This window comes from Sus scrofa, chromosome X (genome assembly GCF_054392235.1).
Source record: "Sus scrofa isolate SSC_HxYL_T2T_F1_AM1 chromosome X, Sscrofa_HxYL_maternal_Yorkshire_Landrace_v2.0, whole genome shotgun sequence".
In the NCBI taxonomy this organism is placed as follows: Eukaryota; Metazoa; Chordata; class Mammalia; order Artiodactyla; family Suidae; genus Sus; species Sus scrofa.
The window spans coordinates 96,610,995-96,637,595 of record NC_139401.1 but is presented as its reverse complement, the minus strand read 5'-3'; the positions used below and the strand labels follow the sequence as shown (position 1 = coordinate 96,637,595).

At 38.4% G+C, this 26,601-nt stretch overlaps 1 protein-coding gene across 8 annotated transcripts in view; it reads right to left on the bottom strand.

Annotated features, from left to right (window-relative positions):
• IL1RAPL2 (interleukin 1 receptor accessory protein like 2) overlaps positions 1-26,601 on the bottom strand; it is a 1,117,802-nt gene that overhangs the window by 52,429 nt on the left and 1,038,772 nt on the right. The window contains exon 1 of one of the 8 annotated variants that reach the window (XM_085008097.1): positions 8,528-8,586. The exons of the other annotated variants lie outside the window; for them this stretch is intronic. Coding sequence (XP_084864223.1) covers positions 8,528-8,537 — 10 coding nt within the window. The 5' untranslated portion in view covers positions 8,538-8,586. Of the gene's footprint in view, positions 1-8,527; positions 8,587-26,601 lie in introns of those variants that run through there. 8 annotated transcript variants of the gene reach the window in all.

Here is a 26,601-nt window from a genome sequence, read left to right as displayed (position 1 = left end):
GGAGTGGGATTGTTGGGTCATATGGTAGTTCTGTATTTAGTTTTTTAAAAAATATCCATACTGTTCTCCATAGTGGTTGTACTAATCTATACTCCCACCAATGGTGTAGGAGGGTTCTCTTTTCTTCACATACTCTCCAGCATTTACTGTTTGTAAACTTTTTGATGATGGCTATTCTGGCAGGTGTGAGATGACACCTCATTGTAGTTTTGATTTGCATTTCTCTAATAACTGGTGATGTTAAGTATCTTTTCATATGTTTTTGGCCACCTGTATGTTTTTGTTGGAGAAGTGTTTATTTAGATCTTCTTCCCATTTTTGATTGGGTTTTTTGTTTCTTGTTTTTCTTTTTTTTTTTTTGATATAGAGCTGTATGAAATGTCTGTTTACAGAGTTCCTGTTGTGGCACAGCAGAAATGAATCTGACTAGTATCCATGAGGATGCAGGTTCAGTCCCTGGCCTTGCTCAGTGGGTTAAGGATCTGGCATTGCCATGAGCATCCATTAACCCCAAGCTCCCAATCCATCCCACTCCCCCCCCCCCCCACTTAGCAACCACAAGTCTGTTCTCCAAGTCCATGATTTTCTTTTCTGTGGAAGTTCACTTGTGCTGTATATTAGATTCCAGATATAAGTGATACCATATGTTATTTGTCTTTCTCTTTCTGACTTCACTCAGGATGAGTCTCTAGTTCCATCCATGTTGCTTCAAATGGCATTATTTTGTTCTTTTTTATGGCTGAGTAGTATCCCATTGTGTATATATATATATATATATATATATATATATATATATATATATATATATATATATATATCACATCTTCTGAATCCATCCGTCGATGGACATTTAGGTTGTTTCCATGTCTTGGCTATTGTGAATAGAGCCGCATTGAACATGCGGGTGAATGTGTCTATTTCAAGGAAAGTTTTGTCCGGATATATGTCCAAGAGTGGGATTGCTGGGTCATATGGTAGTTTTATGTATAGTTTTAGTTTTCTAAGTTATCTCCATACTGTTCTCCATGGTGGTTCTACCAATTTACATTCCCAGTAACAGTGCAGGAGGGTTCCCTTTTCTCTACACCTTCTCCAGCATTTGCTATTTGTAGACTTATTAATGATGGCCATTCTGACTGGTGTGAGGTAGTTTTCAACCTTTATATTCTTATTGACATTCTGTTAATTGTTTTGGATTTGTTTTTGTAGGTCTTTTTTCTTCCCTTCCTCTTTTGTTCTCTTGTCATTTGATTCCTGTCTTTAGTGTTGTGTTTGGATTGCTTCTTTTCTTTTTTTGTATCTATTATAATTTTTTGGTTTGTGGTTCCCCTAAGGTTTTGATGTAGAAATACACACACACACACACACACACACACACACACACACGATTGTTTTAAGTTGCTTGTCTCAATTTCAAATGAATTTCCAATATTCTTCATTTGTACTCTCCTAACAGTTGATTGTTTTGATATTTTTGTGTGTGGATCATTTCCTGCCTTCACTGTATGTTTGCCTTTTCAGTGAGTTTTCCCATTCATAATTTTCTTATTTCTAGTTGTGGCCTTTTATTTTCCACCTAGAGAAGTTCCTTTAGTATTTGTTGTAAATCTGGTTTGGTGGTGCTAAATCTTCTTAATTTTTGCTTGTCTTTAATCTTTTGAATTCTCCATCAAATCTGAACAAGAGCCTTGCTGGGTAGAGCATTTTTGGTTGTAGGTTTTTCTTTTTCATTACTTTAAGAACATCATGCCACTCCCTTCTGACCTTTAGAGTTTCTGCTGAAAAATCAACTGATAACCTTATGGGGATACTCTTGTATGTTATTTGTTGCTTTTACCTTGTTTCTTTTTTTGTGTGTGTTTAATTTTTCTCATTTTGATTAATATGTGTCCTGGCATGTTTCTCCTTGGATTTATTCTATATGGCACTGTCTGTGCTTCCTGGACTTGAGTGTTTCCTTTCCCATGTTAGGGAAGTTTTCAGCTATAAACTCTTCAAATATTTTCTCAGGCGCTTTCTCCCTCTCTTCTCCTTCTGGTACCTCTACAATGCAAATGTTGGTGTATTTAATGTTGTCCCAGAGGTCACTAAAACTGTCTTCATTTCTTTTCACTATTATTCATTCTTTTCCACAGCAGTGATTCCCACCACTCTGTTTTCCAGCTCATGTATTCATTCTTCTGCCTTATTTACTCTGATATTGATTCCTTGCAGTGTAGTTTTCATTTCAGTTATTATTCACCTCTTTTTGTTCTTTAAATCTTCTAATTCTTTGTTAAACATTTCTTGTATCTTCTCAGTCTGTGCCTCTATTATTTTTCTGAGATTTTGGATCATTTGTACTATCATTACTCTGAATTCTTTTTCAGGCTGACTGCCCATCTCTACTTCGCTTTGTTGTTCTGGGTTTTTATCCTGTTCCTTCATCTGGAATATATTTTCTATAGTCTCATTTTGTCCAATTTTCTGTGTTTGTGGTCTCCTTTCTACAGGCTACAGGATTGTAGTTCTTCTTACTTCTGGTGTCTGCCTCTTGGTATGTAAGCTTGGTCCAGTGTCTTGTGTGGGTTTTCTAGTGGGAGAGACTTATGTCTACCCACTGGTGAGTGGAGATAGGTCTTGTTCCTCTGGTGGGCAGATCCATGTTCAAGGGGCATGTTTAGAGGTATCTGTGAGCTCATTATGACTTTAGACAGCCTGTCTGCTGATGGGTGGGGCTTCGTTCCTACCCTGCTCACTGTTTGGCCTCCAGAATTCCAGCACTAGAGCCTGCAGGCTTTAGAGTGGGGCCAGGCCTTGCTGCCAAAGTGGAAACCTCCAGGAGACCTCACACTGATTAATATTCCCTACGGCCTCTGCCTTCAGTGTCCTTGTCCCCACAGTGAGCCAAAGCTGATCCCACCTCCCCAGGGACCCTCCTAGACCTGCATCCATGTCTAGTCCAGGCTCCTATGGAGTCACTTCTTTGCCTTGGGTCTCAGTGCATATGAAAACTTGTGTGTGCCCTCTAAGAGTGGAGCCTCTGTTTACCCAGTCCTATGGAGCTACTGAACATAAACCCCAGTGGTCTCCAATGCCAAATGCATGGGAGATCCTCCTACCAATGCCAGATTCTCTGGTCAGGGAGCCTGACATGTGGCTCAGATCTCTCACTCCTCTGAGAGAACCTCTGTGATATAATTATTTTCCAGTTTGTGAGTCCCCTACCTAGTGGGTGTTGGATTTGATTATTTCACAAAAGCACCTCTCATACAACCTCATTGTGGCTTCTTCTTTGTCTTTGGAAGTAAAATATATTTTTGGTAGGTTCCAGTTTTTTTTTTTGTCAATGTTCGTTCAACAGATAGTTGTGATTTTGGTGTTCTCATGACAGGAGGTGAGTTCAAGTCCTTCTATTCCCACATCTTGTCCAGAATCAAGGGGCTACTTTTGGTTAGGATGCTTTCTGCCTCTTTCCTCAGTGTTCTGGCCATTATCCCCTTGATATGGGATTTGCAGATGATGTGGCCCTTGCATGCTCCTGGGATGGCAGGGGCAGCACTTGGTTCCTGCTTGTGAGTCTTGTAGCTGTGGCTGCAGCCCACACACTCCTGTGACATTGAGGGTAGTACTTGGTGCCTACTCATGGGTTTTGTAGCAGTGGTGATGGCCCGTGCCCATCTCTGGATCTCATGATGGTGGTGGGGGCTCAGGCTACCCTAGAGCTCCTGTAGGCAGTGTCCTATTGCCTGAGAGTGCTCATTGGGAAAAAACCTCTATGGCAGTCTTGCCCCTCTCCTTACATGCCTGCCAAAAATGGTGTCTTGCCTTTCTGGTGGGCCAAGGCTTCTTCCAAATACACCATCCATTATCACAGTCCAGCCTCTTCATGCTGTCTCCACACAGCCAACTTTGATCCTCTGGGTCTGACCTCCGAAGCCCAAGCTTCAGCACCGAGCCTGAACCTGCACCAGTGGATGAGTGTCCATGGCTAGGGAGCACAGGGCAATGGTCCCAACTTTCTGTGCAGGTTATACCCAGTTTTGCCTTCTGCAAAGATTACCGTGCTTTCTTCCTAGGTTCTGAAGCTCTCCTAACATCTAGGCTTATTCCACCAGTGAGGGGACTTCCCAAGGTGCAAGAAAATTTTCTCCTTCATAGTTCCCTCTCTGGGGCACAGGCCCCATCCCAATTCCTTTCTCTCTCTCTTTTTTCTTTCTCCTTTTGTCCTACCCAGTTAGGTGGAAGTTTTCTTGCCATTTTGGAAGTCTGAGGTCTTCTTCTGGTATTCAGTAGATGTTCCATTTTATTCATTCTACTCATAGGTATATTTTAATGTTTTTGTGAAAGGAGGTGAACTCCACATCCTACTCATCTGCCATCTTCATTGGTGAATACTTTTATGACAATTACTCTGAGCTCTTCATCAAGTAAATTACTTACATATCCATTTCATTAAGGTTTTATTCAGAGGTTTTATTTTATTCTTTTGCTTAGAATATATTCCTCTGTTTCATTATTTTGCTTGACCCTCTATGTTGGTTTCTATGAATTAGATATAACATTCAGCTTTTTCAGTCTTGAAATGGTGGCCCCATGTAGGAGATGAACCTTGTTCAATCCTGCCATAGATTTTGGTTGTCTTGCAAATCTTTGTGATTGTCCAAGCAGTTTATTATATTTTTAATAGCTCCCAGTAATTTAGGGTATGGCAAGGATTATCAGTTTCCTAAAGGGGTGGCTCTCAGTCAGCACTTTGATTCAGGCTGATTTGAACTGAGACCCTCAGGAAGCAGCTTTGAAAATATGTACATATAACAGTCCTGTGGATCCACAAGTGTAATCCTTGCTGGCCAGCAGAGCCAAGCAATCTGGTAGTGTCCCCTGGGCAATAATCACAAAAATGGTAGCTCCAAATGAGTCTATAAGCTCCTTACTGGGAGACATAGGTGAGCTGGAGTGAGGGAGAGGGAGAGTACAAAGATGATGTCCCCTAGCTTGCCTTCTCTGAAAGCACCTCCATAGCCTCTAGGTGTGAGCCAAACCTGAAGCTTTTCCCTCAGTGTGAAGTCCCAGGACTAGCAAGTTGGCCTCTTTCACTGAAAGACTGGGGATGCATTTCAGTCTTCTGTTTGTGCAGTGCCCTGGGGGTGGTATTCTGCAAAAAAAAACTGTTTCTTCCAGTCTTACAGTCCTGTGGGACCTAGGAACACAGGCCCCCTGACTCTCAGAGTCAGATGATCAAGGAGCATTTCCTGAGCAGCAGTTGCAAAAATCAAGGCACCACATGTAAAATCTGGGGTACTAGACACATGTAAGAGTTCTCCTGTGAGAGATAGTGGGTGTGGCAGAGAGAGAGGGCAAAGACAGTGCCAGCCCTCTGAGATCTCTGGAAAGGTTTATAGTCAGCCTTAGATGTGTTTAATAAAAAGCCTACCCCTCAGACTGCAGCTATGATGATAAGCTAACAGGCTTTCTTCATGGCAAGATTGAGCTCCTAGGTCTGGTGTCTCTTCTTATGCCTTGAGAGTGGTGGTAGTTTAAGAACTCTTTCCCTACTGGTTACAGTCTTTTGGGACCTGCAAGCACAAGCCCCTGACCCCCAAAGCCAGGTCATGTAGCCATGTCTCCTGGTAGCCGCTGTAAAAAACAAGGTACCAGGTGTAAAAACTGGGGTACCAGATACATGTAAAAGCTCCCTTCTTGGAGATACTGGTGTTCAGGAGCAGGCAGAGGGAAAGTAAAAAGATGACACTCACTAAGAAAAGAAAAAAGAATGTGGTGCCCAGCAGCTTTAGCAAGGAAGAAGGAGAAAATGAAAATGGTGCCCAACAGCCTCTGTCCATAGGATACTGGTGCTTTAAGATTAGTAAATTAATCTCTTTTGCATAAAGGCTGTGTTCTTTTCAAATAGCTGCTTCTCCACTGAGCCCTGGGGTGAGTGAATCCACATGTGAGCCTTTTAAGAGCTGTTTCTTTTTTTTTGTTTGTTTGTTTCATTTTGGCTTTTTAGGTTCTCACCCACGGCATATGGAAGTTCCCAGGCTAGGGGTCAAGTCGGAGCTGTAGCTGCTGGCCTATACCACAGAAACAGCAATGCAGGATCTGAGCCACATCTACAATCTACACCACAGCTCAGAGCAACACCAGATCCTCAACCCACTGAGCAAGGCCAGGGATCGAACCCGCGTCCTCATGGATACTAGTCAGATTTGTTACTGCTGAGCCATGATGGGAACTCACTAAGAGCTGTTTATCACTTCACTACAGCCCACTGGGTCTCAGGACATAAGCTCTGTTGGTTTCAAAGCCAGATATCTAGGGGACTCATCTGTTAGTTGCAGTTCTTAATAGATGGGGTGATTGAGTCAGATATGAATCCTTCACTCCTCAGTAAGGGGCTCCGTGTTGGTACATTCTTTCCCTATTGCGGGTTGCCACCCTTGGGGTGGTATTTATGGTGAATTTTTATCTCAGCCCCTCCTATCTGTCTCAAAGTTGATTTTTTTTCTCATTTGTCCGATGTAAAGGAGTTTATTAGCTAGTTTTTAGGACTTTTTCTGAGAAAATTGTTTCATATGTAGCTGTTGCCTTGGTGTACCTGTGGGAGGAGGAGGGTTCAGGATCTTCCTATGTCATCATCTCAAATCACATTTTCACATCAGCTTTAATAGTCTAAAACAACTCAAATTTTGATCAACATGTGCATGGTTACTTATACATGATACAATGTGAATAAAACTCAAAACCTTTGTGCTGTGTGAAAGAACCCACATACAAAATACTACATATTGAATGATTCCATTTATGTGAAAATTTTAGAAAACATATGACTATAAAAGCAGAAAGTAGATCAGTAGTTTCTTATGGTTGGAATCAGGGATTGGCTGAAAACCTGAAGAAGGAAATTCTTGGGAAATGATTGAAATGTTTTAAAGTTGCATTGCAGTGATGGAAGCACAGATGTGTAAATTTTCTAAAAGCCACTGAACAGTACACTTATAGAGGTAAATTTTGTGATAATTTCAGCTCAGTAAAAGTAAAAAACAAAACAAAAAAACATGTTCTCTGGAACTTTACCTCTGGGAGGAGAAAGAGGAAGAGTTGAAGGACAATACACAAAGTAAATACAATGGAAATTGTATACATGTTCTAAGAGATCACAATCTTTGTGTTTTCAAAGCTAAAGTCATCACCTTAGTCACTAAATTGTCTAAGCACAAGTCTCCTTCAGGCCCAAAGATATTCTGTTTTGCATTTTGAATTTACATAATTGCTCTGGGACCCCTTTAAAAGGACCAGAGACTGAGTTATGTAAGAGAATGGCAGGTAAGAATGGAATGATAAACTCCATTTTACCATTCTTCCCATGTACCTGCAGTTTCTAAGAATTTCTCAAAGGCAAACATTTGACTTTCAATTTCTTTTCCCTTTTTTTTTTTTTTTTTTTTTTTTTGTCTTTTGTCCTTCTTAGGGCCAAACCTATCGCATATGGAGGTTCCCAGACTAGGGGTCTAATCGGAGCTGTAGCCGCCAGCCTACACCACAGCCACAGCAATGTGAGATTCTAGCTGCATCTGAGACCTACACCACAGCTCACGAGGCAACACCAGATCCTGAACCCACTGAGCGAGGCCAGGGATCGAACTGCAACTTCATGGTTCCTACTCAGATTCGTTTCCACTGCACCATGACAGGAACTCCTCAATTTCTTTCTCTAGATCTGCCCCCCTCCCCCAGTCTCTTGATGACCTCTGGATTTACAAAGGGCACAGATAACTGTAAATACCCTATTCTGTCCACAAAGTTTGTTTTTTTCATTCCTTTTTTTTCCTCTTTAAATAATTTTCAACAAACCTCTTTTAATGTCTTTTTAAAATTGTCCTATTATGTCTATTTTGGGGGATGCATTTTTTTCCATTTCTATTAGTGGAAGCACAAGTATGATAGTTAATTTTCTTGTGAGTTTTGTAATTTTATTACTATGTTTTAAACTAGACTAGGGATTGTTTTCTGTGGGAATCCTGGGTGGCAATGGCTGTGGAGGCATCCCCACAGAGTGGTTCCAAGTTTGCCTCTGCCAAGTCCTTACAAGTTTCACTGGTTTGGAACAGTTTTTCTGTTAATTTCTTAGGTTGGCGATTTGTAACACATGTGGGTTGTGTGAATTTAAAGTCCACATCCTTGCTTGGTACAAGTTTAGAGTTCTGATTTCTCTGGAGTGTCTATTCATTCATGGCCATGGCCCTGGACAGAATGTGAATTTTCTGGCACCTTCCTAAATCAATGTAGAGTTTTCTAGTCCCTGTTTCATAGAGTTTCAGGCTTCATAGATCATTGAGGCCTCTAGATTTTTGGTGGGATCTCAGTTTTACCTCCATAGTCTACACAGATCTACAGCTCTATGGTCTGACTCTGAGCTCAAGTCCTCAGACAAATAATATCCTTTTCTAGTTCTGATATCCTCAGGAGGGATTTAGATTCAGTTTATGCTTCCTTCTGAGTTTGAATTCCCTTTTCATTTCTAAAGTTTGGGAATTTCCCTTACCTGTTTTCATGATGAGCTAAGCATGTACAATCTTTCTTTTATTTTGACCAGCATTTCCCTGTATTGGAAACAAGAGATGATTCTTTAACATATCAGTACAGTATATCACATTAACTATTTGTATAAACTTCCACCAGAGAAATCTGTATGTTGTATATCTTAGGCCTTACAATCTGTAAGTTGTATGTCAAGTTAATTTTATTTTCATCCAAAGTATTAAATGTTGAATTTCTATTCCTATTACTGTTGACATAAATGAAGGTTCTCCTTTCTTCCGTGGACTCACACTTAGATTTGACCTTTACAAGATGAGATGAAAAGAGGAGTGGATATTTGTGATGCCAATGTAAAAGCCATTCACCTTCCTGCTATGCTTTATGTATTTAAGTTTGTAGCTTCAACTTTCAAGAGGTTTATTCCTTCAGAAGTGTCTATAATTAGGGCACGTATCTTTTTCTTATTTGCACATGAGGTGCTGAGAATGTACTAGGCCACATGCTCCAGTCTAGTTGGTCAATGTTAGAACACATGAAACATAGAGACATGGTACTTTCAGTTGTGAGACATTTTAAGAGGTTGTTCTAATAATGCACTGAAGTTTGCAAATTAATTCCTCAATAATTTATAGTAGAGCTGATGTTATATTAATAACACTCTTACTCATATGCATTCAAATATGCCTTTTCTTGAGTGAAAGAAAAAGAGTGGGCTCACAACTTTCATATGGGGAGTGCCCATTAAGAATCTGATAATGAAAGTCATCTGTTCAGTGTGTTAATGAAGGAAAAACAGGAATCACCAATCCAGGGATGTGGCTTTTCTGAATTGAAGGGAAACATATATATATACCCTAATTTTGAAAATTCACACACACACACACACACACACACACACACACACACACACACACACACACACGAAAAAAGCTCAGGTGTGGTTGAATCACAAGATAGCTCTTCATTGTTTGCATTGGCCTTTCCTACCAATCATCTAATATGCTAAATACCCATTGATAGCCAAAACTATGCTGTTGAAAACACCAGGATACTTGATTACTCTGAGATTACAGTCTCAAATTAAATGGATCATTGAGATTTAGACAAAGGCTCAGACAGAAATAAAACTTTCTTGAGGTAAAATAGTTATCTAGTTTCAATGCTGAAAAAATAATTAATGTCTTCTAATACATTAATACAGTATTCAATCTACTAGAGACAGTGTTGCCTTCCCATTCCTTGACATTCCAGAGTGATTTTGTGCAGCTTTTCCCCCATTTATTTCTAAAGAACTCTCTCCCCATCAATTGCTGAATTAATTGATATAGCCACTGGAGTAAATGACAAATTATTGTTGAGAGCAAGCTATTATGACATTAAAGGCAGGAAGAAAGAATGTATTCTTCCAGTAATATTGAAGGGGAAATGAAAAGTTGATGAGGCTTAGACAGAGGTTGGTTGTCCCAGCTGGTAGAAACTGTAGCAAAGTTTCTGGGTTTCTACCCAGGAGAAATAAGACTTTATGAGAGAAGAAAGTGGCTACCAAAGCTAATTGACACTTTACTGGGGAAGGAAGAAGACTGGGAGAAAATTCTTAAATACCCTTATACTAATTATTTGGAAATGGTGAAAAGTGTGCGTGTGTGTGTGAGAGTGTGAGAGTGAGTGAGAGAGAGAGAGGCAAGTAGCATAGCAGAAAGCCTCAACGATGAGACAGAACATGTTTTTAATGATTAAAAGTATAAGCAATGAGGTTGCTTTGGTCTATAATTCGCTCTTAGGGATAGGTGGTACAAAGTCCAGAGAAAAATGAAATGTTCAGTTACAGGACTCACCAAGCTGTCTCATCAAGTAGCTTCAATCCCAATAGAAGTTTCTATTACTGAATTTCATCAAGGGTGAATAAACAGAACTCCCTTTGTGACTGCTTAGCATGCCCATAAACTTTACTTACTTAACCTCTTTCATCTCCTTAGAACAGGGATTGGCTGACTCAGTGTATGAAGATATTGTTTTCTCAGTCATATTTCTGATTCAAGAGCGCCAGGTTTAAACATGTCATGGGAAGAGTTTTGGGGTCAGGACACAGAAATTATAGGCCTTGTTCTTCCATTAAGTTTCTGTGATTTTTTTTTGACAAGTTCAGTGTCCCAAATAGCCTCTGTTTCTTATTCTAAAGTCAACTAAGAGAATTTCTAAATATCTTTTCAGGTCTGACATTCTCATATTTCAAGTAGCTGGCCTAAAGGAGTGAGTGTTAGGATTACCTAGGTGGGAAGAATTTCCTTCGTTGGAGTACCAGTCACTGGTATATTTTGTAGAAGGAAGGGGATGTGAATTTCTCTGCCTCGGGTAGGTTTTGGCTTTAGCTCCAAGGTCCCTTGGCTCTGGTGTTTTGTCTCTGAGCCTGCCTGCCTACTGTGCTTGAAGTCCAAGTTCCTATGTATACCCCCTAACCTCTGACTGTTTACTCCAGAGTGAGTTCCTGCCTATGAACACTATCTTGCCTTGAACCCCAGTTCCTCCCTGTCCCACTGGTCCCTAGCTGCTTATGTTGGCTCTGCTGATCTTGGCTTATGGCTCGGCTCTCCTTGACCCAGTACTTTCCATATCTTGGCTTGACGAAGGGATTTTAAAAAGTTCCCTTTGGGAAAAGACAAAGACCTTGGGTATTAACTCACTGCACTAGCAATTCCAATTCATACCCAACAAACTGAGATGTTAAGAGAGTTGAGGTAAGCAAATATTCTATCTATATGTGTGTATGTAAGTGTATAGTTTCAAAAGAATTCGTTTGGATTGAATTAATAGTTCAAAATTAAACACACATGATTGTCTACAATTTGTTAGGTGGAAGAATAAACATATGACTTTTTAATGCTTTAATATTAGATAACTTCATTTAAAAAAATTCCCTTATTGATCTAGAAATCTATGTTCATATAGTATCCAACCTATGTCATTTATCAATTGAAAAATGATTTAAAATCATATGAGATACATATTTAAAGTTATTTTCATTTGTTTTGAAAGTTATTTACCTGGTTTCAAACTATATGGAATTAAATATTAAGGTTTTTAATGTTAGGTTTATGCTAGGAACCAGGCAGGAGAGTAGTGAAAATAAAACACAGTGTAACCATTAATTTCTTTTCTTTTCTTTTTTTTTTGTCTCTTTTTGCCATTTCTCAGGCCGCTCTCATGGCATATGGAGGTTCCCAGGCTAGGGGTCGAATCGGAGCTGTAGCCACTGGCCTACACCAGAGCCACAGCAACACAGGATCCAAGCCACGTCTGCGACCTACACCACAGCTCACTGCAATGCCGGATCCTTAACCCACTGAGCAAGGCAGGGATTGAACCCACAACCTCATGGTTCCTAGTCAGATTTGTTAACCACTGAGCCACAACAGGAACTCCAGCCATTAATTTCTTTTAAGGAGAGCACTTTTGTCATTTGAGAACATATGATTGGAAACAAATCTTTTTGAATTTCCCTCTTCTGCATCATCAAAAGTAATTTCAAATCCCTTATTGATAAGATCACAACTTCTGTTACTAGGAATGACTAGCTGGTCAAATCCTGCTATACCATTTCAGAGGAGAAATTCATCAGTACAACCATGGCAATTCTTACTGTGTATCTGAAGATTGATCCAGGTATTATATGGTGACTGAAGAAAATACTGATGCGTTTTCTGGGTATAATAGTGTGATTTAAAATGTGTTGGTAGAAAGCTTTAAAAATCTTCAACAAAATAAAAAATAAAATGTGGCTACAGTTTTAACATAGGTGTCATTTACTTTGATAAGCCTTACTGGCTATTTGCAGGCTGTGACTCCAGAATTGATGTTTAAAATAATCCCTCAAGGATCCTTTAATACTTCAGAAAATGGAAATATCAAGGTTTAATGCCAGTCAAGAAAATGAAACCCAAAGCTATCCACAGATTTCTGATCAGATTCATGTTGATTTTCTCAAGTCCCATAAGGGTTCTTTTGGACTGTTAATTTCCTTTGACAACAAATCCCCTAGTCTTGCCATTCATTATACTCTACTTTGCTGCCTACCTGATTGACATTCCTCTTCCTTCCTCTTTTGCCCATGTAGAGACTCACACTTCAAGGTCTAGCTCAACTGTAATTTATCCACAAAGTCAGCAATGACTACCCTAAATGCACACTTACTTATGTCTTTTCTCTGAAATCCATTTGCATATGTTCACAGAGAGTTAAACATTTAGTTGTGCTCTACTTCATATAATTACAAGAAAAGTAAACTTAGTGCCTAATATGTTCTAAATTAATCCTCAAAGAAACCCAGTGAGTAAGGAATTCATATTCTCAGTCAACAAATGAGCAAACAGAAGCAGAGAGAACTTAAACATCTTGTCCAAAGCCACAGATACTGTAAGTGGGAGAGATGTAAAACCAGATAATTCAGATCCATAGCCAAAGATCCCAACTGCTCTTCTATCCTGCCTTTTCACAGATGTTTGTCTCGTTTTCCCAATTAAGTGATTTAGTCTTTAAAGGTGTAAACCATATCTTAAATTCAATTTTCATTTCCATAGAGACACTAGCAGAGTGTAATGCATACAGTTGTGCCCAGTAGTACTTGCTTGAGTCTCAAAATCTTAGCTCAAATTGTTATGGCATATACACAATGGAATATTACTCAGCCATTAAAAAGAATGAAATACCAGCATTTTTTACAACATGGACAGACCTAGAAACTATAATGCTAAGTGAAGTCAGCCATACAATGAGACACCAACATCCAAAGCTTTCACTGACATGTGTAATCTGAAAAAAGGACAGATGGAACTTCTTTGCAGAGCAGATGCTGACTCACAGACATTGAAAAACTTATGGTCTCTGGAGGAGACAGTTTGGGGGGTGGGGGGATGTGCCTGGGCTGTGGGATGGAAATCCTATGAAATTAGATTGTTATGATCATTATAAAAAAATTGTTATGGCAAATCCACAGCCAGCATAATACTGAGGAGTAAACAAGATGAACGCCTTCTCACTAAAATCTGGAACAAGACAAGGATACCCATTATCACTACTTCTATTCAGCATAGTATTGGAGGTCCTAGCCATAGCAATCAGAAAAGAAAAATTTAAAAAAATGTTTCCAAATTGAAAGGGAAGAGGTAAAATTGTCATTATACGCAGATGACCTGATACCATGTATAGTAAACCTTAAAGATGCCACACAAAAACTATTAAAAGTGATAAAAAAATTAAGCAAGGTAGCAAGATACAAGATTAACATACAGAAATCCATTGCATTTCTTTACACTAACAATGAAATACCAGAAAGGGAAAGTAAAAAAATCCTTTTTAAAACTGCATCAACAAACAAACAAACAAAAAATCCTTGGGAACAATCTTGACCAAGGAGGTAGAAGACATAAACACTGAAAACTCTAAAACATTGGTAAAGGAAATTGAAGGTTATTTAAATAAATGGAATGATATCCCATGCTCTTGGATTGAATAATTAATATAGTAAGATGGCCATACTACCTAAAGTAATCTACAGATTTAATGTGAGACCTGTCAAATTACCTATGACATTTTTCACAGAACTAGAAAAAGACACATAAATTTTATATAGAATCACAAAAGATCCAGAGTTGACCAAGCCCTCCTGAAGTGTGGGGTTGTGGGCAAGAAAGCTGGAGGCATAAACCTTCCAGATTTCAAACAATATGACAAATTACTGTAATCAAACCACATGATATTGGCAATTTTTCTTATTTAAAACTTTTATCTTTTGACATTAAATGTATTTTAACCATCACAAATCCATTTTGGAATAAATCAGGTTATAAGTAATAATTGAATACCCTGAAGTTCAAGTTTCTCCTTTCTTTCCCCTACTCTCTTAAAGAGGGAGGAGGGAACAAAGGAAGGGGGAGAGTAACAGACATGATCCATCTGTGCTGCCTTTTCAAAATTTCCGTCAAGGCAGAGTCAACAACAAAATGAGAGGAAACTTCAATCGTTATAATACGTATGTGAAAATCAGTCAAAGTTCTATGCTGGGCAATCCCAATAAAAGAGGGCAACTATTACTTTTTGCTTAGTTTTGGATTTTATTTTGAATGTTTCATATATAGAATCTTTCTCTCCCCAGATCCATAAATTCCAGGAGAGAAAAGAGTTAGTTCAATAAATCCAGAAAGGGAAAGTAGAACAACTACATTCCATTCATTTAATAAGTTAAAATAATTTTCTATTCTTTAGATAGGATACAGAACAACAGAAAATAAAGGATTTTTAAGCTAATTATTACAGTTAATGATATCATAATAGACAAGATGTCACTTCCTCTCTATCTCTTTGCTGAAAGATATGATAATGAAAAGAAACAATGACCCATCATTAATGTCAGGAATCAAGTCCTAAGTTTTATGCCAGGAACAATATGTAATCACATTCTGAAAGTCAGTGAAGTATACTTTGGGGCTCTTGTTCATCTTCCAATGATTTATCCCCATCCTTGAGCCATGTAATCCCCAGTTCTAGGGCCTCATTTTGCTTATCCTGAAACAATGAGCCAACCACCCAGCTGGAGGTGGATTCCCCACCCCATCATTCCTCTCCCTCATACATGGTTGGTCTCTGCCTTCAAAGATTTCACAGTGTCACTAAGAATTCTTTATCTAAGAGAGGCATATGACATTTCTTAGGCTGGTAGTTTTCTTCTCATTTGTTTCTGTTCAGTATTCTGAACTATTCACAGGCTAGCTAGACCAGGATCATGTTTTATGCTGTACCATACTTCCCACAGTGTGAATATTGTACAAGCAGTAGGCCAGGAGTGACCTAGTTGGAAAAAAATCTCACAGCCAATTGTTTCTGTAATACCTTCCTCTCCATTTGCCTGGAGTGAACAGGGACCTCTCAACATCATTCCACCTTGGCCTATTCCCTATACTCTCACTTCCTCCTTGTAGTCAAGACCTGATTGAAAACAACCTCTCTCCCCTCCAGCTCTCAAGTTAAGTAGATACTCAAAGATAATTTTCCTTAATTATCAAGGAAATTTCTGAGTTGTTCACAACTCAGAAAATGAGGAAATAATCTTTCCCAGTGCATTTGGGTAGGGAACTAGCTAATGTGAGTTATACCTTATGCACATGGACTGGCCCTTTGTGATGCAGACATTCATGGCTAACTGATGGAAGAAAGAGGCAGCCTAACTATTTGCTAGAAGGCATGTTAGGTTTTTTGGTTTTTTTTTTTTGCCATTTCTTGGGCTGCTCCCGCGGCATATGGAGGTTCCCAGGCTAGGGGTCAAATCAGAGCTGTAGCCGCTGGCCTACACCACAGCCACAGCAACGTGGGATCCGAGCCGCATCTGCAACCTACACCACAGCTCACGGAAACGCTGGATCCTCAACCCACTGAGCAAGGCCAAGGATCAAACCCGCAACCTCATGGTTCCTAGTTGGATTCGTTAACCACTGAGCTACGACGGGAACTCTGGCATGTTAGTTTTGACTGGGAAAAGGTGTCCACTTTGACAGCTAGAAGTAGGATAAGAAAACACCCTATAAACAGAGGAAATGGGGATACATCTTTTGGAAGAAATACTCGAGCTGACAATGTCAAATAGTCTCTACAACTAGCAATAAAAGACCCAATAATCTTGTTATCGATACTCCTTCTATTTATCATCAAAACCATTCAAAGCAGATCTAGTTTTCTGCAAATGATTTTCTCAAGAGGACAGACACTGAGCTCCCGAGGATCGAGAACTGGGTCTTTTATCCCCCTATCCTCTTTAGTAGTTGACATGGTATTAGGCACACAGAAGGTTTGAATTGCTTTTCTTACTAGAATACCCCTAGTATAAGGATAGATGAGGAAGTATGCTCATTTTAATTAAATCCTCTGTGTCAGTTATGGTTGTTCTCTCTCAGAAGATTGTGTTATGGACCACGGTTTCATTTTCAATATTATCACATTTTTAATATCAGAAGCAACTACAAATTGTACGTCTTCCTTTAGTAGTCTATTTCCAGTTGCACTTCCCTTTACTTCCTTATCCATAATATTTGTCCTAAACTTTTCTTATCTACAAATGGCTAGTCTTAGCAATCCCAAGTTTGGTGAGTAATTTCCTTCCTATGTTTATATTGGTACCTTGGATATACATTTAAGAAGGGCATTTTGTACTGAGCTTCTTTCTCTTCATGGCTCTTTCCTTAGAACATGCTTGACTTCTCTTTTTGTACTTTATATTTCAGACTTTCTTCTGTTTATCCCCACTCTCCCTATGTGTTTTACAAGATCTATATGCATAATTCCAGATGTTGTCTTTTCAAGGTCAAAATTACCAACATAGTTACCCACTGTTATCTACAAAAAGGTGACAGGGAAACCAGAGTTGATTGAAATCCATAAATGGTTTGAAACCACATTTTGTGCATCAGTTTTAACTTCTTTTCAGTTTTTTTCCCCCAAAAGATAGCTAAAAGAACCAAACTGACTTGGCTGTGAATTCCATTCTCTGCCTATTCACTAAATGATGAAAGAAAAGTGTAACCTAGCAGGGAAAAGGAAGGAAAATAAGGCATTCAAATGGTGTAATTAATTCATGCATAGTTGTCAGTTGTCTGTACTGGATTTTTTTTCCTCTTGGGGCTAGATATACATATACACATTTATTTACATACTTATATCCATTTATGAAGATACTGTTACTTACTATGATCTCTCTCTGACATGACATTTTCTCTCTGAATTACTTACATCTGCCTCTACCACATTCCCCACCACGTTATGTGTATGTGTGCACATAAGTATGTATGTAATTCAAAAATGATCTCAAGCAGGACATATTAACCAAAGTAATACATTGGCTGTGTACACAGCTCTGCTGATAGCCTGATGAGAGGGCAGGAAAGACATTAACAAGATTCCTCATTGGAAAAAGTGTTCATACAAAATATGCACTTAGTTGTATGGCGTATAGTAAAGCCTCAACATTAAAAAACACTGCTAAAGATTACTAAATCAAGAAACAAAATAGTGTAGATAATATTTTAGGATAGTATACTATATCTAATAGTATTGATAATATAAAATAAATCATGCTTTTTTTAATATTTTGATACATTAAGTATTATTTCTAAAATATTATCTATACTATTTTGTTTCTTGATTTGGTAAATAAAAAATAAAAATGATTTTAAGTTATTTAAAACAACAATCAATACATAATTTGCTAGTTTCTAACCAATTCTTGTCTGCTGGTTAAGGCTTCACTGGCAAATGAGGTCAGCCTATGTGTGGAACAACTATAATTAAGTTATATATTACTCAGGAATATCCGAGTTGACAGATGTTTGCTCACCATAGTTTTTTCTTAAGATTTTTAGCAACTCATTGGCAAAGTTGTATGTATTTTTTTATATACAATGATTTTTATTTTTTCCATTATAGCTGGTTTACAGTGTTCTGTCAATTTTATACTGTACAGCATGGTGACCCAGTGAAAGAGAAAGGCAAATACCATATGATATCACTTATATCTGGAATCTAATATATGGCACAAATGAACCTTTCCATAGAAAAGAAAATCATGGACTTGGAGAACAGACTTGTGGTTGCCAAGGGGGAGGGGGAGGGGGGGAGTGGGATGGATTGGGAGTTTGGGGTTAATTTTTTTTTTTTTTGTCTTTTTGCCATTTCTCGGGCCGCTCTCACGGCATATGGAGTTTCCCAGGCTAGGGGTCGAATCGGAGCTGTAGCCACTGGCCTATGCCAGAGCCACAGCAACGCAGGATCCGAGCCGCGTCTGCAACCTACACCACAGCTCACGGCAACGCTGGATCCTTAACCCACTGAGCAAGGGCAGGGACTGAGCAAGGGCAGGGACCGAACCCACAACCTCATGGTTCCTAGTCGGATTCGTTAACCACTGCACCACGACGGGAACTCCAAGTTTGGGGTTAATAGATGAGGACTATTGGCTTTGGAATGGATTAGCAATTAGATCCTGCAAAGTCGTATGCATTTTTTAAAGTTGATTGACTTTTAAGCCTGGAATTAAGTTGTATTCTACACTAACATTTTGAAAATCAGTCTGTTGATATGCATGAGTCTTGCATATATGATTTGTCTGGAATGTATTGTATTTTTCTCTGTATTACAGTTGCGAATATGGCTGACCTCCCTTACTCTACTTTAAGCCTCTTGACAGGCCCCATAACTAATTCATCTTTTTAACCCCTGCAAAGCCCAGCACAGTGTCTTGCACTTAGTATGCTTTCAGCAAATACTAAATTAATTAAACTAGATTCCAAAACACCTTACCTAGGCAACACTTCAATCTCTGTGTTCTAGGTACTTTATTTAATACATCTACATGTCTTTAAAATGCATTTTCTTTTTATTTGGCCATGCCTGTGGCATATGGAAGCTCCTGGGCAAGGGATTGAACCTGCACCACAGCAGTGACAAAACCGAGTCTTTAACTTCATGGCCACCAGGGAATTCAAAAATTCATTTCCTAATTCAGATTTTTCTATATTTCTGACTTGCCTTTTCACTCAACTTAATCTGAAAAGTGAGGTCATACTGTTTAACTTCACATAGCGAAGTCAGACCCACATTTGATACCACCAAGATTCTTTTGAAAGACATATGGAGAAGAGGGAATGTGGTTAATGTTAGTGACAACATTTGCATATCTATCTTTAACAGACTCATAATATGTGGAATTAGAAGGGAACTTTGAAATCATCATGTCTCACTCTCTCTCTGTAAATGAGAAATGGAGGGCATAAATATAATTTGTCCAAGAACTACTGTGGGTATACTAACTGCGGGCAGAGCTTGCAGTGTAATCCTAGTGCTCCACTTATAAGCTCTGGTCCTTAATACTGAAACCAGTACCATATCCTCCAGTCAGATCTTTTTGCCTTCAATTGCTTCTCCCTTACAATTTGTCTTGTAGACTTTCGTCATGTTTTTCCCTAAACATAGGTTCAGTCATGATACTTCTCTGATTTAAAATTTGAAATGGCTTTTATACCCATTTCACTGGCTCTCTCGAATGGACAATTTTGACCTAAAAGGGAACATTTGGCAGTATCTGGAGACATTTTTGGTTGTCACACCTGGGGGAGGGAGTGTTATGGGCATCTTGTGGGTAGAGGACAGAGGTGCTGCTAAACATCCTGCAAAGCACATGACAGTCCCCACAACAAAGAATTCTGTGGCTCCAGCTCTCAATAAGTGCTGAGATTGGAAAATCCTTTCTAGATTTAGAAGACTTTTTTGTCCTGATCTCAACTTTCTTTTCTAACCTTATTTTTCCACTATCTTCTGACACCAATAAACTTTAACCTACTTCTTATTTCTTGTATCTGTTCCATACTTTTCCATTGCCTTGATTTTACTTAGCTTGAAATATTTTTTTTTATCTTTCCACATTCTTTCTGTTAAAGACTAAACTATATGTGACTTCCTCAATAAAATTCTTCCCTGATCCTTATGACTAGATCATAATTTTCTCTTCCCAAGTCTCGTAGAAATTTGTATGTAGGTTATTTAAAAATATATACATTATTTTGGTAAAGTCTGACTGTTAGTGTACTTTTTCTCACAGCTGCTTCACAGTCTAAGTTTGGAGCCAAAAGACTTATGACTCCACCATTTATTATGTACATTTGATTTTAGACATGCCATTTAATCTCACTGAGCCTCAAATTTTTCATCACTAAAATGGGACATATAATGCCTACTTCTTAAAGATGGTGAGAGGAGGAAGCAAAAGTATATAAATGAAAATGCTTTCCAAGTTTGAAAGTACTATGCCAATGTGAGGGACTGCTATTTTTATTGAAAGGGGAGTTAGCCTTTGAAAGGCAGGTAAAGCTTCCATTTAACCTTCTGTAAGGAATAAGAAATGCCACTGAACATACTGCAGGTTTTCTGGCTGACCTTGTTTGAGGGGAGGGAATATGCTTAAGTTTAATTTTTCCCATGAAGAGTACAGTGTGTTCTTTATGACTTGTATCTACCCAGTGTGGTGGTAAGAAGAAAACAAACAGGTGAGTTCACCAGGCAATTATTCACAACAGGATTGCCGGGAGCAACAAGAGACCTGAAAAACAATTTTTCTGCAGTCAAATACATCCAGCTCATAAAGAATGTCATAATTTACTTCCAGTTACTTACAAGGGTATTTCTGGAAGTGTTATCCTTGCCATTTCATAATCCCAAGAACACCAGTGTCTTTTGGTAGCCAAAGTTTGGGAATAACATATAGGACAACTAAGAAGAATAAACCTGACAGGGTTTTTATTCTTGGATGATAGTTTGTCATATTTGCAGAGGCCTGGCTAGCTAAATCTTATATAATACCAATTCTTAGGGAAATTATGGCTGGATAAGAGGCCCTGGAGTTTGAGATTATAACTATACAGATGTTTCACACTAGAGGTCACTATTGCAATCTAAGAATAAAATTCTGAAAATAAGAAAACACAGCAAAACAAAACAAAACAAAAGTAAATGCCCATCAACAACAACACCACAACACAGACATGACACAATGCAAAAATTGAGGATATAGTTTTTCATTTGAAATATATAAGAATGCTTTTAAAATGATCAAATAAATTGGTAATATGATGAACAGTCATTATTGAGTGCAAGAGTGAACTAAAAAATAACAATTGCTCTTCCTGGCAGGCAGGCAGGTAAACAGCCTGTTCTTCCATGACTTAGGACATCAACCCACAGCTGCACTGAAGTGATCAGCTTGATACAGATCTAACTAGACTGGAATGACATACGCATTTTAAACTGAGTTGTTAGTAAGAAGAATTGCAGGAATTCAATGCAGCAATATAGAAAAAAAAAACTCTCTGTTCCTGGCTGTCTAAAGAAAAGTTGCTTTTGTTGTGAAAGTTCAATTCTTAGACAAATGTCTAAATGAGTAGATTAGAATCATCCTATGAGTTGTTTCAAGGGCTAGGCACATAATTGTACATAACAGACCACTACATACATTATGAGGTAAATGTTCTAACTCTTCTCTTGCTTCTCCATACCCTCATCCCTTTTGCAAATTTAATTGGCCCGCACAGTGCCTGAAATTCCAGCTATCATTCCATTCTTAGGTAAATGCATTTTACTTTCATTTGTCCCTTTTTAAAAAACTAATCTCCTGAAAGAAGAGAAGCGGTCACAGATAAAGTTATTATCATCATTCTAACCTTATTTGGGAACCTGACAATAGTGTCCAAAGGGAGACAGGACATGTGGCATAGGAGGAAATATTGATGTGCTTCAAAGGAGGGGAAAGATAGGCATGGGTGGTAGATATGAGGCACTGCTGGGGAGCACTTGAGAAGGGAGAGGAGTATTGAAAAAAAATGGGATAGTAAAATTTTGAAATTTTATCAAGATAGTAGTATGGAAGAGATTTAAAAACCTGGCCTTTTATCTGCAAATTAAATCAACACAATTATGAAGAGAACTTTTAATTTTTCTCTATGAAAGGGAAAATAATGAATAATATTATTCTACTAGATTCTACTGCATATGTACTTGACCAGTAATAAATCAAAGGAATACTGAAGCAGTAAGTTTGATGCATCCACATATCCTCTTTCTTAATGGCATGTGTAAAACAAAAACAAAACTGTATAAATGGGCTTTGGTTCCAAAACCTAGAATGTTTTGTTACCAAAGCATATTAGCAAAATGTTGCAATAAGCTCCACTGAGATTTAGGCACTTTTTAAGAACTTCAGCCTCAAGTGTCTGTGAGAATGATAGGCCGCCATGCTAGAATAAGGGAAATCAAATTATAGGGTTTGGGTCTGAAAGAGTGAGTCATTTAGGGAAATTCTTTTCACAATGTACACCTTTGAAGAAAATCAAAAGATGTATAAGTTTCGGTCTAAAAATGAGGAATAAAGTGATTACATGACTCAATTATCTCGATAACTCCAGCCCCAAAGAGCTCACTCTTGCCTCAGTTTAGAATTTAGCTCCCTGCCAAATCTGTCCAGGAAATTGACTTCAGAACTTACTTTTCTTTGAATGTACTGAGGGAGCCAAAGGCAGTGAAGAAAATGTGACTCTTAACAAACAATTTAGCCCATTCCAATTTATACTGCTACTTTTACTGTATGCCATAATCTTGGGATAATTCACTTTCTCTTAATAGCACCAACCACTTTCCACAGTGAATGAAAAGTGGGAGAAATTGTTAGAATAGTTATGTAAGCAAACCAAAACCAAAATCAAAAACTAGGAAAGATATATATTATACCACTGAGAGAAATTCAGAGGCTCCTGGAAGATATTTTAAGGACTAGCATATTCCTCTTTATCTAGAAATTAAACATTGATGGCTAATAATCTGTTCTCTGCAACCTAAGTGCTGCTTGAACTTGGAAACTCAAAAAATCTAAGCAGTGACCTAGAGAAAAGGACAAAAAGGCTCAATAAGTTTATGTTGCGGGTGTATTTCCTCCAAAAGAGATAAAATTATGGTAAAAATAAGTAAGCTCCACTAAGAAACGCATCTCACTTCACTCTAGGACCCTTGAGAGGGTCACAGGGAAAGCAGGGATTTGTCTAAGACTTGAAGAGGATCAATTGTGAACCCCATCCCACAGAGGAATGTGAAAGATGAAAAAAGAGCCATGGTAGGTGAGCCATGGACGGAATACATCTAGGTTCAAGGCCAAACTTATTTCCTCATTTTTAAAAATTCTATGACACAGGATAAATATCTGTATAACTTGTTTTACAGTCACTTTAATGTGTGATCTATAAGGGTAGAAATTTTGTTTGTTTGTATTTGGGTTTTTTTTTTTTTAATCTTTTTGCCTTTTCTAGGGCCGCTCTTGCAGCATATGGAGGTTCCCAGGCTAGGGGTCGAATCGAAGCTATAGCCGTCGGCCTACACCAGAGTCACAGCAACGTGGGGTCCGAGCTGCATCTGCAACCTACACCACAGCTCACTGCAATGCCTGATCCTTAACCCACTGAGCAAGGCCAGGGATCGAACCCGCAACCTCATGGTTCCTAGTTGGATTCATTAACCAGTGCGCCACGACGGGAACTCCTTGTTTTTTTTTATGACCATTCCCATGGCATACAGAGGTTCCCAGGCTAGCGGTCCAATCGGAGCTACAGTTGCCAGCCTATGCCACAGCCACAGCAACGTGGGATCCAAGCTGTGTCTGTGACGTACACCACAGCTCAAGGCAATGCCAGATCCTTAACCCACTGAGCGAGGCCAGGGATCGAACCCGAAACCTCATGGTTCCTAGCTGGATTTGTTTACACTGTGCCACGATGGGAACTCTTATGAGGGCAGAAATTTTATTCTGTGATGTTCACTGCTGTATTTCCAAGCCTAGAAAAATAACTGAAACAGCAGGTCCTCAATAAGTATTTGTAGAAAGACTGAATGAGTGAGGGCATATCTCTAATCTGTATATATAAAATGTAAAATGTATATATCTAGGAATACTGTGAAGATTAGGTGACAGAATGTATGTACAGGGATCAGTCCAGGTTTTGTGGGCCTAAAGTTTATGCAGTTTGATGGGGTGCCTTTAAGGAAAAGAATACAAAATTGTAAATACAGAATTAGGTATTAAAGTGAATATATTTTTTGAATGAGAAAATAAATCCATTTCTATTACACATTTTGAAAAGATGATAAATGACAAAACATCATAGAATCAAAAAAATAATACTTTCTTGAATTAACCGTCTAATATACTTCAATAGGACTTTTACTCCTTACATTTTATGTTTTTTTTATGGCATATACTTTGTTTTAGTCTTCATATGACAACAATTTTATAATATTTTCTTTAGACAGAATGGAAGAATAATCCAATATTTCCTCTAACATAGTTGATTGAAATTTGCCTTTTATTATTGATATGTTTAGCAATTTCCTTCAGCTTTAAAACTTATTATTAATATCATATAAAATTTGAGAATTGCTGTCAAATTTGGCAGAAGCATATACCAGTTTTTAAAATCAATTTTCTATTGATTCTCTTGTAGCTGTAGTATAATTTTCCATAGACTGGTTCTAGCACTACATATTTCAAAGTTTTATTTCTCTTATATTCACATACACAACTGTTGCCAAACACTTTAGGACATGTTATTGTTGTAATAGAACTTCTGGTTCTGCAGCTTCAGGTCACTGGGTGAGTCAGCATAGAGGCTGGTAGGATGATTTCTTGGAAGTCATTCCGTACTGAGGTAGGTGGTATAACGAAACTCCCATATGTGACTGTGAATCCTATGTTCTATCAAACCCAAACAAAATGTTTTGCTAGCTCTACCAGGTATTCTTAGCTAGATTCCTAAAATGCCCATGGTTATTCGAACGCCATCAGATAAGAGGCAATGTGTCTTAACTGAATTCTATTAAAATATCTTCTACAAATTTTACGAAACATAATGATGAAAAGAATTACTAAGGCTATTCTCAGAGGTGTGAAGGGGGCGTATAAGTTTCATGCTTCATTAACTTCACAACAAACTAATCTCTGAAGATATGAGTGTACTTTGTAAAGTGCAGAATGTTAATGAAAATATTGATATTGATGATGATTGATTGTATTACAAAAAATATAGCCTAGTGACATTTGTAGAAAGTAACAAGTTATGGGCCATACTGGTCTCTTTAAGAGTCAGTTCATACTGTGTATACTCTATTCTCTAATCATCCATGGTAGAAACCATATCCTGATTATCTGGCCTGAGTCTTAGGAAGCAGGAAGATAAAATGTCAGGTTGTATGTCATTCATGTATTGATTCTGTAAAAAAGGGCTCCAGGACCTAGCGGCACCAATGACAAAATTTCCTGATCACCCCTTTTATTTGTAGAATGAATTTTTTAGAAAAATGTAAAATGATAGAAAATATCTAATTCCCTAATGCTTTGAAATAAACTGCCATTTTATTAATCACAACAGCCTTTGCACACAACTGAAAAATGTCAGTTGTATAAATCTATGAACAAGACATAGGAGCAATTCAGTTTTTAGGTGTGTATATGGCTTCTTCATAAGCCCTTGCAATTTCTAAGCCAATTCTGACCTGGGAGGAGAGTATGTTAGGACTGTTACTCCATTCCCTACATAAGTGGGGTCTGCAGTTCTGCTTTCTGTCTTGATATTCTTTTAGCCACCATGTCCACTATAACATCCAGCCATTCAGCTGGCACCATATAAAAACAAGGCCTAATCAATCTCTCACCATACGAAGTTGCAGCCCTAAACAGCTTGCCACTACCTGTTCTGAGTACTCTCTCCTAATTGACTGCAGATTCCTTTGTGCCTCCACACCCTGGCCAATATTATTCTTTCTTCCATTGATGGTCCTGTTTCAACTTTCAAGTTTGGCCTTTGAAACTGCATTGTTACTTAGGTTCTTGTCTTCCCTCCTTGACTGACACTTGGGTTCTCTGTTTCAGCTATATTGCCTTAGGGAACCCAAAATATATATCTGTTTTGGCTATGTCTGGCTCCCAGGAACTCCTATTCTGAGGTCTCTAAGTTTCCTTTGGTCCTATGTGTAGAGACTGGATAATAGGACTGGTATATAGTATCTTTAAGATCAGACTTAGGTATTCACATGTGCCCCAAGTCACAGTCTTCTCTATCACCGATGTTTACCCAATCCTTACAGCTTCCCTGATGAGATTACTGACTTACCTTGAGTTCTAGTACATTTGGCAAGAACCATGATCCTCTGCCTAATTTTTGCTAGTCCCTCAACTGTTACTTGGTGGGGGCTGGATGTGGTATCCCATAGTCACTCTTCATCAAGAACTGCATTGTTAGCACTTCATCTGCTTTGAAGTATTGCTAGTCCTAGACACTAGATTGGGGCTCCTTTGTTATTTATTAAACATAGTCTGGATGGACCACTTCCCTTTAGATAGTAGATCTCTGTAGATATGACACACTGGGATGACTGCCAATCATTTAGAATCAAGTCCTCCAGGTATGTCAGTCCCATAAACCTTAGTCCTGGGCTTACCTATCCCCTCCT